The 13,201-nt window shown below is 34.2% G+C and overlaps 1 protein-coding gene across 3 annotated transcripts; it reads right to left on the reverse strand.

Annotated features, from left to right (window-relative positions):
* Positions 1-3,194: 3,194 nt before the first annotated feature.
* COMMD6 (COMM domain containing 6) lies at positions 3,195-12,983 on the reverse strand. Of its 3 annotated transcripts, XM_074299267.1 has the most exons (4): positions 12,666-12,983; positions 12,558-12,569; positions 4,578-4,730; positions 3,195-3,350 (listed from the first exon to the last, which is right to left on the reverse strand). In XM_074299267.1, the coding sequence occupies exons 1-4, from the start codon at positions 12,741-12,743 to the stop codon at positions 3,300-3,302; spliced, it is 294 nt and encodes a 97-aa protein (XP_074155368.1). In that variant the 5' UTR covers positions 12,744-12,983; the 3' UTR covers positions 3,195-3,299. The 3 variants fall into 3 exon arrangements, with proteins under 3 accessions (XP_074155368.1, XP_074155369.1, XP_074155371.1); XM_074299268.1 differs by lacking the exon at positions 12,558-12,569 and having other exon boundaries at positions 12,666-12,970; XM_074299270.1 differs by lacking the exon at positions 12,558-12,569 and having other exon boundaries at positions 12,640-12,758.
* Positions 12,984-13,201: the final 218 nt, after the last annotated feature.

Genomic DNA, 13,201 nt, shown 5'->3' on the forward strand with positions numbered 1-13,201 from the left:
TGTGGGTCCCTTTCTCTCTTTTAAGATCTCTTTGGGATATAAGCCCAGTAGTAGCAATGCTGGATCAAAGGGTATGCACAGTTTGATAATTTTTTCAGCATAGTTACAAACTGTTCTCCAGAATGGTTGCATCCATTCACAACTGCATCAACAATGTATCAGTATCCCAGTTTTCCCACATCCCTTCCAACATTGTCATTGTCTTTTCCTATCATCTTATTCAATCTAACAGGTGTGTAGTGGTATCTGAGAGTTGTCTTAATTTGCATTTCTCTGATAAATAGTGATTTGAAGCACCTTTTCATATGACTACAAATAATTTCAATTTTTTCATCTGAAAATTGTTCATACTCTTTGATCATTTATTAATTGGAGAATGGCTTGAATTCTTATAAATTTGAGTTAATTCTCTATGTATTTTAGAAATGAGGCCTTTATCAGAACCTTTGAATGTAAAAATGTTTTCCCAGTTTATTGCTTCCCTTCTAATCTTGTCTGCATTACTTTTGTTTGTACAAAAACTTTTAAACTTAATATAATCAAAATTCCACTGATCAACTTTTCTATTTCTTAGCCAGTACCAAATGGTTTTGATGACTGCTGCTTTATAATAAAGTTTTAGATCTGGTACAGCTAGGCCATCTTCATTTGCTTTTTTTTTTTTTTTCCCATTAATTCTCTTGAAATTCTTGACTTTTTGTTCTTCCAGATGAATTTTGTTGTTATTGTTTCTATATCAGTAAAATAGTTTCTTGGGAGTTTGACATTAATATGCCATAAAAAATGATAAACAGGACAGATTCAGTGAATTTTGGGAAGATTTAAATGAACTGATCCTTAATGAAGTGAGCAAAACCAGGAGAACAATTTATATAGTATCAAGAAGACAAGAAAAGGAACTTTGGAGACAGACACAAACAAGCAGAACAGCTTTGAAAGTGGCACGTTGTATTTATTATTAATTTAAGGAAAAAGCTGTATATTACGGAAATTTGTGGTCTTGTATACAATATTTTTTGTTCTTCTTTGTATGAGAATTTGGTTTTTTGATGGTTGTCAAATTTAAATTATTTTTAAAATATTGTTCTTATAGAATTAACTGTCCCTGTAATCTTGCCTAGAGTCATTAAGTGGGTTATGACTACATAAGTTTTTAAGAGTAACAGCTTATTCAAGACGGCATTTTTCTTAGTTGAGATATACTTTATAACAACAGCATTCTTGGTCAAATCTTTTAATTTCCAAATGTTGGTAAATTTCAGCAGCACAGTACTAATATTCAAAATTGGTTTTGAAGCTGTATTCTTGTGTTCTTGCATCCTGGCTACTCCTTACCTACTCCTACTGAAATACTTGAGACCAGGCCCTCATTATTGCTTTGTCTGCACTGCTATAATAGTCTCCTAAATGCTCTCCCTGTCTCTAATCTTTCCAACCTATTATATTTCTTCCAGAGAAGTAGTTTTTGATTCAGAGGCCAGATGATTTAAATGATTCTAATGCACAAATTTCATTACATCATTCCCTTGTTCAAAAATCTTAAGTGGCTTCTCACTGACCCAGATAAAATAAAAACAGCTTACCTTGGTATTCAAGGCCTTCTGCAATCTAATCTGTTTCTAGTAATATTTTGCCCTATGTACCTTTACATATTCTAACTCCCAATTAAACTTCCCAATTCCCAAACTCATCTTGATTTTTCCTATCCAAGCATATTTGCATACAACATTCTCAGGTGTCCAAAATAGATTGTTCTCCACTACTCCCAGTTCTGGCCCCAAAACTGTATTTAAATCATTTTCATCGTTCAAGGTCCAACTCCAATGTCATCATTTCCATGGATGTGATAAATGGGGAGGCACTACTGGCAAAATAGCATCAGAATGGATTCTATGAGGAGTCACTTTTCAGATGAAAGGACTAAGCATTTTGCCATCAATTTACACAAGGGTAGATTCTTTGAAAGACATGCAGCTTTTTTTTTTTTTTTGGGGGGGGGGGAGGTCAAGTTTCTAAATTTCAAATGTTTTCAAATCTGTGGCACAAAATATTTTCCATGCTGTTACTTGAAAACAAACCGTTCCAATCATGCGCCTTTTTGAAAATACCAATGGATCTGAAGTTTCAGTTTCAGAAATGAATGTGGTTTTTTGCTTTATCTATCATATAAAACTTTAAGTTTAGAAAAACTATTCATCAACAATAACAATAGAAATTCAGGTTTTCCTATGACTACAAATTTTAGAGGTAGGAAGGAATTAGAGATTCAGTCCAACACTCCCACTTTACAAATAAGAAAAGATAACAATAAGATTAAATGATTTACCCTAAGAAGTAACTCAGTGGTAGAAAAGAGATCAAACTTTCCTAACTCTCAGCTCCTTACATTCCTGGTATATAGACCACAGTAGTAATAATCTAATGAAAAGAGTACTGGATTTAGAGTCAGAGGACTGAGGTTCAAATTTTGACTCTCTCACTTCCTATCAATGTGACTCCATGCAAGTTACAAACTCTCCGAATTTCAAATGGGGGTTGAACTAGTTGATCTCAAAAGTTCCTTCTATTTCCAAATCTATAATCCTATCACTGAAGCATAAAGAAAAATTTATAAGCATTTTGAATACAAATACCCTTGCACTCAATTCCAAAACAATATCATTTCTTAACTATGGTATCATGTAGATACTTCCTGAGCTTTATTTAAAATTCATTGGCAATTATTTCTGTCTAACTTTTCAACGTTATACCTTTGCTCAAATGACATAAGTTAATGAGATAATTCAATAAAATCTTTTTCTGTCCCCAAGGCAAAGAACTTAGAATGCTTTGCATCAATCAATTGGTCTACAGGAGTCCAACTATTCTCTGCTTGTGCCACCATCTAAGGATAGTTCTGTCCAGTGTCTGACATGTTGACAGTGTCATAGATTTCTATTTTGGCCAAGCTACTTTTTGAATCTCAACTTCTTAAATAAGTTATTTTGTTCTATCTTTTTGTATCATCAATTATTTCACAAATCCTCCAAGTTATTGCTTATTCTTTTGAATTACCTTATTTAAGTTTCTTTGTTTTGTCAAGCTTATTTATAATTTTCAATACCAATTTATTTAGATGATATGAGATTCTGGGACAGTCTAAAATATGAATAAAGTATTATCTTACCCTATGAAAATGACCAAGAAATTATATCTTCCCTTAACAAATAGCATTTAATCATTATGCAATTGTATTTACATCAAATAACACACATCATCTTACAAAGGTTATGGGGAACTGACAACAAAGGATGCGGTTCTTACACAGTTTCAATAACAGCAGCCATTTCTTTGAACTGCTTGAAGAAGTACTGGAAGAAAAAAAAAAAAGAATGTTCAATTTTTATTCATATTTAAGTTGTTTTGTCAAATTTAACTGGAGTTTATTAATATGTCAAGCTTCAATATGGATTAAAATTTGCATAATAATACATCATTAAACCAAATCTGAAACTTAGGTAGGGACTTCTGCTAGTCTAATCTGATAGCATTAAAATTACATTTTCTGATGATATTTAACCTAAACTTTAACTTAAGGGTACACAAAAACATAATCTATTATCTTAATCCAAGGATTAGTCTTTTTTTAAAAAGAGGTCAACATTAATAAAAATGTATTCTTGATCAGGATGTTTTGTTTTGAAATGGATCTATAAGATAAATCCATACTATGAAAAACATGGTTTATAAAAAGTAATTAAAGTGACATTGGAGAGTATGTGAAAACTTGTTCTTGAAAACAAACCTTTGGAATCATTTTTCTTAGTTTGATTTGTAATACTTCAGTGACTTTAGTTGTTTTGCTCAGAATTACTGATACATTTACAAAAACATATACAATGTCAGCAAATGTTGCTAGAATATGATCTTTGCATTTACCAAATGGATTTTTAGAAATTAAATCTTAAAGACCAGTGGTAAATTAAAAAAAAAAAAAAAAAGCCATCCAAACAGTTGAATGTTGATGGGAAGTCACTTCAAACACTTTGAAAGCATATCCTCAAATTCATAGTGATCATACAAGTATTTAATAAAAAGCCACTCAGATTTTGATGCTTGAAATTGGCACAAGCTCTATCAGAAAAATGTTTAGTCGGTACAATTTGAGGCGAAGTTGAATTCTGCTTAGATTTCCTGCAGAAAGTCTGGGAGGAAAGTCAATCTTTGGTATATCTACCCCATACAAAAAATGAAAATTAGTTAAATATATCCACAAAAGATGAAAGTGTTTCAAATTTTGGCCAGATGTCAAAATTCAATTAAGACTTCTTTCATATAGCACATCGTTGTAAATATATTTTGTCAAATCCCTAGTTAAAAATATTTTGGAGATTCTGTATATTAATATATCAAATATATTTTAATGAATACTTTAAAATAATAAACATTTATATATATATATATATATATATATATATATATATATATATAAATCAAAACAATACTTCCTTTTAAATGAAAAAAAAAAAATCCTGTGCTTTTTAAAAGCAACAACATCCTGGAAGAAAACTCAAATTCAAAATAATTTAGTGACAAACCTGAAATTGTGGAATTGTCATTTCAAAGGACTTGTTTGTAATCTGGCCTGATTGATCTGCCACTTTAAGTGTAACTGCAACATAAGGAGACTTAAGAGATTTGCAACTGTCTGAGCTCACTGCCATACCCATTTTCCACTGAAGGTCCAGAAGCTGTAACAAAAACAAGTACATAGCATCAACAAGACTGTTTTGAAAGCTGCTTAATTCTATTTCTCCCACAACAACTTTTTTTAATTTCAACTCAATATTTATAAAAATATGGAAAAATTAACCAATGAATAAACTTGAAACTTTATATTACACAAACATTTACACTCAAAAACAATCTCCTTTTTTGAGCTAGGAAAAAATGTAAATTCATTTATAAGCCCCCAAATGCAGAATTACTATTTCAAACAACTTACTGATTATTATAAAGCTTTTTCCTCTTTTTAACTTAATTAAAAAAGAATACTGTTCAAATCAAAGTAAAAATCTGGAGAGAGGTGATAAGAAACATAAGGAAAAATCATTGATCTTTTTAGAACTTGGTCATTACTTTGCCCAAAGCTTTCATTTTACAGTTGAGGGCATGGAGTTCCCCAGAAGAGAAGTTGCATGAGTTAGTAGCAGAACTGGAATTCTCTGACAGCAATATTGTCAAAAACAGACACATACACACAAAAGCCTGTAGTAGATGCATTAGTAATTGAGGTGGGAAAAAGGAATAGCCTTGCCAATTTTTATAATTTGAGCTTTAATTTTGCTTTTGCATTTGAGTATCACTTAAGCTCAAGGCGTTACAATGGGAAACAGGAGAGTTAGTTTTGGATTTCTCTTCATTGAGAAAGTCTCATTCTTTACCAAATTTTTATCAGTCATACTATGGCATTCCCTTAGTTACAGTAAGCCAGGGTAAAATGTAGTTCTTATTCCTGGGTACATCAAATATCTCTGCTTGCTTGATAGACAAGCACTATTTCTGCATAAAAGGAAGTAACACTCCTTTTCAGTCCAGCCATTGCCCCTGCTTTCTCTGAGATAATCTGAGTCAAAGCTACTGCTGAAGTCCTGGGTCCTATTCCAAATCTACTCATTGAGTTTTATGTGGACTTGAGGAAAAAAAAAAAAAAAAAAAAAAAAGAACATTAGAGGTGTCATATTTGTTAGAATATAGGATCAATCTTATCCCCAAGTACCAAACTAAGATAGCATTCTATATCTCATTATATATTCCTGTTACATATTGTAATAGTTATTTGTTGCTGTCTTACCTCAATGACAGTATTCTAAACTCTATAAGGTCTGGGACTGTTTGTCACTATGCAGCAATAGTATCTTGTAGAATGTCTTGCACATAGAAAGCAGATGTTCACCCAAATTTTATTGCACAAACTGGCACCAAGAACTACCAGAGGTGAGCTGTGGCAGTTGCTGACAACAATGTTGACACCAAAAGTTTACAGATAGTCTCCTAAACATTCAATTTAATTAATATTTTACCTATTATATTCATAGCACTGAAGATAAAAAAGATGGGACATATAGTCTGTCCCCATAAACTTACCATTTAATAAGAAAAAAGACAGTTTACTACAGTATTAAAGTTATCCAACAGACATTTAGATATATAGCATTAGAATTACTTGTAGAGGTTGAAGATAGAAAGTCATCTTAAGAGATGGTAATTGAAACAGGATAATTGAAGGAATGGATGAGATCCCCAAAGAAGAAAGTATAGAAAAAAGAGAAGCCAGTTTAAGAGAGAACTTTAGACAATGCCCACTACATTTCAGCAATAGAATAATGAAGAGCTAGCAAAAGAAGATAGTGAAGGAACAATCAAAGAAAAATTCTAAGAGTACAATATCATGGAACTCAAAGGATGTATCTTCCAGAGTTAAATGCTGCAGAATTATAGATGAAAACACAAAAAGAGATTGCTGGATTTGATAAGAATGGTACTTTTCTTGGGAAGATAGCAGTTTCTTTTATTAATTTATATCATAGGGCTCTAGTTATAAAAGAGAGGGCTTTACAATTTTGGACTATCCCCAAAGGGCTAAAAACTGTATACTCTAATCCAGCAGTCTCATTCCTGGGTTGGTACCTCCAAAGTGATCATAAAAAGGACCCACATGTGCAAAAATGTTTGTAGCGGCTCTTTTTGTGGTGGCAACAAACTGGAAACTGAGTAGATGCCCATAAGCTGGGGAATGGCTGAATAAGATATAGTATATGAATGTAACAGAATATTACTGTTCTATAAGAAATGATCAGCAGGATGATTTTAGAGAGGCCTAGAGAGACCAACATTAACTGATGCTGAATGAAGTGATCAGAACCAGGAGAATGTTGTAAACAGCAACAAGTTTATGTGATGATTAACTATTACTGACTTAGGGATTATTACTGACTTAGGGGCAGCGAGGTGGTGCAGTGGATAGAGCACCAGCCTTGAATTCAGGAGGACCCGAGTTCAAATCTGGTCTCAGACACTTAACACTTCCTAGCTGTGTGACCCTGGGCAAGTCACTTAACCCCAGCCTCAGGAGGGAGGGGGGGGAAAAAAACCACAACTATTCTGACTTACTGACTTACTGACTTAGCTCTTCTTAGCAATACAGTGATCCAAGACAATTCCAGCAGACTTGGGACAGAAAATGCCATCTCCATCCAGAGTTTTGGAGACTGAATGCAGATCGAAACATACCATTTTCACCTTTAAAAAAATTTGTCTGCTTTTTGTTTCGTGGGTTTTTTTTTCCCTTTTGTACAGATTTTTCTTTTACAATATGACTAATATGGAAATATGCCTAAAATTAATGTATATATACACATACACATATATATGCATAGATGTATATTTATGTATACACACATATACATAAATTTATCCATACATAAGCATATTTGTGTGTGTGTGTGTGTGTGTGTGTGTGAGCAGGGAGGAAGGAAAGGACAGGGAAAGAGAGGGATTTTGTTTTTCATTTTTGAAGAAATGCTCTAGTAGAGGGGCAGGGTAGCAATGAGAGGGACAGACTTATTGTTATTTGAAAATGACAATAATAAACTTTTTTTAAAGGTTAATTGCTTCACCCCACCCCATATAGGCTCTCATTAAAGAATCATCCCAGGACTCTAAGTATCCAAATGGATGGCTCCTCCTGTAACTCTCTATTGAAGAAGTGAGTTATTGTTTAAATCACATTTCTAAGCATGCTTAATTAAGTTTGATAAGCACGATAACAAAATTATCCTATTTACAATCAGAGGCTTTAAAGATTAAAAAGAATAGGCTTTAGCCAACAAAACTTACCAACAAATTCTTCATACAGCAGTGAAAGGAGAAGAGAGAGCTTTATTGTGATATAACTGTACACATCCTATTTTCAGAAACACTACCCCCACCAAAGGAGCTCAATTATATCTAAAATTATTCTTAATGCAATTTTTGTCGGAAGTTGTGCTGAAAACAAACCCTAACCTATTTTAAAACAGATGATATCATACATTAATGTAATCAAATATTTCTGTGCTATAAGAAATCACAAATACACCTTTATCCTGACATGAAAAGTTAAGATTCTGCCCCTGGAAAAACTCTGGATTTTGACAGGTGAGCTTTTACCTTATCTTGCTGGGCCCTTGAGGCTGCTCTTAATCACTTCTCTACCTTCTACTCTCTCCTTTCAGAATTCATTATGCCTTGCTTTCCCCCATTAGAATGTGTCTTAAGGGCAGAGGCTCTAATTTTTCATTTAGCACTTCCTGGCATATATCCAATATATACTCTATCAATCAATCTACTCTCTATATTGAGAAAATACAGAAATGAGGGATGAAACATGAAATGATGCATAGAACCAGGAAAACAATAACCAGAAAGACATGAGAGAAATAGTATGATGTACTTGAGCACTAAAGAAAAAAAATTACTTCTAAAGTATATCTCTGTATATAAGACATGTCCATAGTGAAAGAGAACTTTTACTATGTTCTTCCTTATGTCTGCTTTCTCACCCTTCTCTAATGTACTCTGAAAAACTAGAAAAGATCATTAAAAAAATATATTCTTCATCTTAGTAGATCCATGGTTTTGCAGTTGTAGGAAAGTGAGGAATCTATTCTAGAAATAGAAATAGTAATAATTTTTTTTGAAGTAGATACTTACATAGTTTTTGTTTTAGGCTCCCCTAATATTAGCTTGTGTGTAACTTGTATGGTTCTTTTTACATAAAAAGAGGATAAGAAGTAGGAAAACAATAGCAACATTACACAAAAAATGAGAAAATCTGGGTTGCAGTTTTGATTTCATGAAGCATTACTGGGACAAAAAAAAACTACACAGAACTGATCTCACACCAGCCTTGGAAATCTATGTTCATCAAGTGATTTAGGAAGAAGTAGCCTTAGTAGGAGAATTTGAGGGTCCAAAGATGATGCATAAGCAGTTGGAAGATAGAACTGAAAGATTTGTAAAGGAGGTGGGTATTTTACTCTTGCTGTATAAAATCTGAAGCTTCAAAAGCAGAAACATGTCTGCCATATGTGACCTAAGTGCTATGTGATTTCCTGAACAATTTTAAGACATATTCATGATTCAACAATTGTAAAAAGAACAAGCTCCTTTTAACATTCAACTTGGAACTCTGGGGATATTAACTGTACACAAAGAAAAAAAGATCCATTTAATTAACAACCTTATCACAGTACATGCTATCTAAAAATTTTATAATATTAAAAATATAAGAAAAGAAAGTTTCAAATTTGTAAATGGAAAGGGGAGAATAAGCATTTATACAGCACCTACTGACTGTGTGCTAGATAATGTGCTAAGTACTTTGCAAATACTACATTATTTGAGAAATACAACTAAGCAAAATATTGAGTTATATAACTAGGCTTAGCTCTGATAACAATATTTTATAACTTGTGAAAATGGCTAGTGGCATTCCAAGAAAGTGACTATCATTCTTGTAATCATATACTATCAACATTATCAAGCTCAAAATATCACCTTCTACAATAATTACAAAGAAACTTAAACCAGTATTTGACAAATTGGAGCCATGGGTAAAAGGGCATTACTTTACTTCAAAAAACATATAATATAGTCAGATTATTATATTATTATATAAATGTCATTATATTATTATATATTATATATACTATTATATTATTACACTAATATATATATATTATATATGATAATATAATTATATATACATAGAGCATTATATTATTATAGTATTATAATAGAAAGAACATTGAATTTCATCTAACTTGAAATTAGTATAATATATACTAAGTATACTTAGTATAATATATACTAAACTCACAAGACTGTTGTGAGCAAAACATTTTGTAAACTTTAAAGCATCACAGTGGGAATTACTATTATAAAAAGGACATAGTCAACTTTTCTACAGTCAATATTTGCCTATGTAAACATGTTTGATAAAGAGAACAGAGAAAGCTACTGTCTGTCTAAAGCTATTCTATTACCTAAAGAAAGTTGCATAGTGGGAATGAGCTCTGGACTAAGAACCTGAAAACCTGGGTCCTAATCATGACTTTACAATTAAGTAGGAGTGACAAATAGTCATCTTGTGCCACAGACGTTTGCTACCATTTTTGGCAAACATTCTAGGAATGACTGGCTTTTTTAAGACTATGCAGCAAATAAAAGACGTCATTTATTAGAGAAATAAAATTTGTAGCCTTTTCTAAAAGACCTATTCAGATGCTTTACAAAGTAGGTGAATAAAAATGGAGAGTAGAATATTTATTAAATATAAACTACAGGATGCTCTTCAAATATAGTAGAACAGATGGCCAATTTTCCTGGAATTCTTCCTATGCTACAAGGTCCTCAAAACAGTTGAAGGACAGGCCCGGGATCATTTTATCCAGTGCCTTTATTTTTTAGATGACAAAACCAAAATTCAGAATTGAAATATTTATCCATGAGTCACACTGATAGTAATAAGAGCTAATATTCTATTGTTCTGTAAGAAATGACCAACGGATGATTTCAGAAAGGTCTGGAGAGACTTACATGAACTGATGCTAAGTGAAATGAACAGAATCAGGAGATCATTATATACTTCAACAACAATACTATATGAGATCAATGGACGTGGCCCTCTTCAACAATTAGATGAACCAAATCAGTTCCAATAGAGCAGTAATGAACTGAACCAGCTGCACCCAGAGAAAAAACTCTGGGAGATGAATATGAACCACTACATAGAAATCCCAATCTCTCTATTTTTGTCTGCCTGCATTTTTTACTTCCTTCACAGGCTAATTGTACACTATTTTAAAGTCTGTTCTTTTTGTACAGCAATACAACTATTTGGTCATGTATATATATATTGTATTTAATTTATACTTATACATATTTAACATGTGTTGGTCAACCTGCCATGGGGGGCAAGGAGGGGAAAAATTGGAAAAAAGGGTTTGACAATTGTCAGTGTTGTAAAATTACCCATGCATATATCTGGTAAATAAAAACTATTCCTACTCACTTCAAAGTTAGTGCTTATAGACAAATAGGCACAAACATGGACACTGTAAGGAGTCCGGTGAATTCTTAATATTTTCCTTATCTTCCTTCATACCTGCCTTCAAAATGGAGTACCTTCTTATGAGTAGCTTCTGTGAATTCAGCTAAGTTAATTTCTTAGAAAACAGACATGATTTGCCACTAGGACTACATCTGATGACTTCACAGTTTGGTAAGTCCTGCCAGAACTCATGAATTTATTTTCATATGTAGCCTTCCAAGACAAAATGGGTTATGTCACCATGTAAGAAAGAAACTAAGCCGCATGGAACTCAGTCTTACTAGGATGTGAGATAAGGACATCAAAGGCTTAAGAAAAATCACAGTCTTGCCTGTTCTGTTTCAAGTCTTGCTCTCCTATGAGTCTCACATTAAAATGAAACAATGAAGGTACAGAAAAACAAACAATTGTGCTGTGCTGACAGGAAACAAGAAAAACTATCAATAAATAAGAGAAATTCTGCTAAAAAACAAGGCAAGGAATGACAAGTTACTTTCCAGTATTACACACTAGAAAAAGTTTGTAATAATTTCTTCCTGTATGAAAGGAGGCAGTTGAACTGGATAGTCTTCAAGGTTTCTTCCAGTTGTCTATCCTGTTAGCCTATGATCTGTGCTAAGATCAAACTCACTTTAAAAAACCCATCCGTGTGTGCCTTTTCAAAATTTAAAAAATAAATGTGCAAGATTATAATCACAAGGCAAGTAATTCCAGAACATTCCAGAATAGATAGTTCAATTTTACTTCAGATTTTATATTCTGGAATCCAATAGGTTATTCGATACAGCCCAATAGTATTTTTAAATTTTACTTATATGCAGAATAAGCTGCAAAATCAGAGCTAGAATTAAGATTGTCCCTAGCCCAACAGTATTAAAGGAGGTGTCATACACTAAACTAAGAGGGGTGGGAGAGGGCATTTTAATCAGAGTGTAATTCTAAATGAACTCTAAATTGGGGGGTGGGTTATGAATTGAGATGAGAGTAACTACATATTAAGGCAGGAAGAAATATCACAGAGGTCTCCACTGGTAGTCAATGAACAAGTGCTCTTTCGTGAGAGGTCCCAAGCTATGGGGATACAAATAAAGAAAAGCGCGAGTTTTACTGGGGGAGACAAGATGTCAATAATTTAAACATCCAAGGTGCAGAATAGATGGAAGAGAATTTCGATAAGAGGATTCTAACAGGTGGGGGGGGTAAGAGAAGGTATGGGAGCTAGGGCTTGGAGGAAGCCAGAAAGGAGGGGGATGGGGCACAGCGAGGGTAAAGGCTCAGAGGCAGGAGACAGAGAGCATGGACTTTATAAAGGGAGGTCGGAAGCCAGAGCGAGGCCTTAGTCGGACTCCTAGGGAACGGGGATGAGAGGGGAGGAGACAAGAGGGGAAGGCCCGAAGTGGGTGGGGCCGAGAAGACTACTCACCTGATTAGTCACCTGCAAAGGAAACAAGAAATAGTTTAGAGATAACCAGTCCGATTCCCGAGCCGGCCAGGCTCCCCCCCACTCCCCTATTCCCAGTCCGGTGCTCACCTCGGATCTGTCCTCCTGCGCCGGCTGGCACGACCCCTCCATTGTCAGTTCTAGGGGGCTCTGACAGTCCGCAGCCATTTCCGCTTTCGTCACGGCTCTGGACGGACCCAAGATGCAGGAGGAATTCAACGTTCCTTGTCCAAAAGTTTTTCTTTTTCTTTTTTTTCCCTCAGCAAAATCCCAGTGAAAAAGAGTTAGTAATTAAGTGTGTGTGAAAGAAAAACACTTAGGCGTTATCCTCCCGATAAAAGGAGAAAAAGGAAGTATTTGAATGGGGTCCCTCCTCACCCTTCTTTATCCTTGAGTACCATACTTGAATTCGTCCTACTCGGGGAAAAGAAAGCTGATCCTGCGCCTGCGCAATTGAAGAGCTCCTGTGAAAAGACTGGTACAGGCTTCGTTCCCCTGCTTCTGCCGTCCTCCCAGTCGTGCTCCCTGAAGTTGGCGCAGCTCTCGCCGTAGGGCTGGTGCCCCAGACACGGCTGCGGAGGCGCCCATTTCCAAGGCTCATCTCTCCTAACCTAGTGCCCATGCGT

This window comes from Sminthopsis crassicaudata, chromosome 3 (genome assembly GCF_048593235.1).
Source record: "Sminthopsis crassicaudata isolate SCR6 chromosome 3, ASM4859323v1, whole genome shotgun sequence".
NCBI lineage: Eukaryota > Metazoa > Chordata > Mammalia > Dasyuromorphia > Dasyuridae > Sminthopsis > Sminthopsis crassicaudata.

What these genes read in the sequence shown, in the direction of transcription:
- COMMD6 (XM_074299267.1), bottom strand. Translation starts at nt 12,743, where the DNA reads ATGGCTGCGGACTGTCAGAGCCCCCTAGAACTGACAATGGAGGGGTCG. An exon ending in TGACAATTCCACAATTTCAG is followed by an intron (nt 3,351 to 4,577) that starts GTTTGTCACTAA and finishes TTTTTCTTCCAG; the next exon opens with TACTTCTTCAAGCAGTTCAA.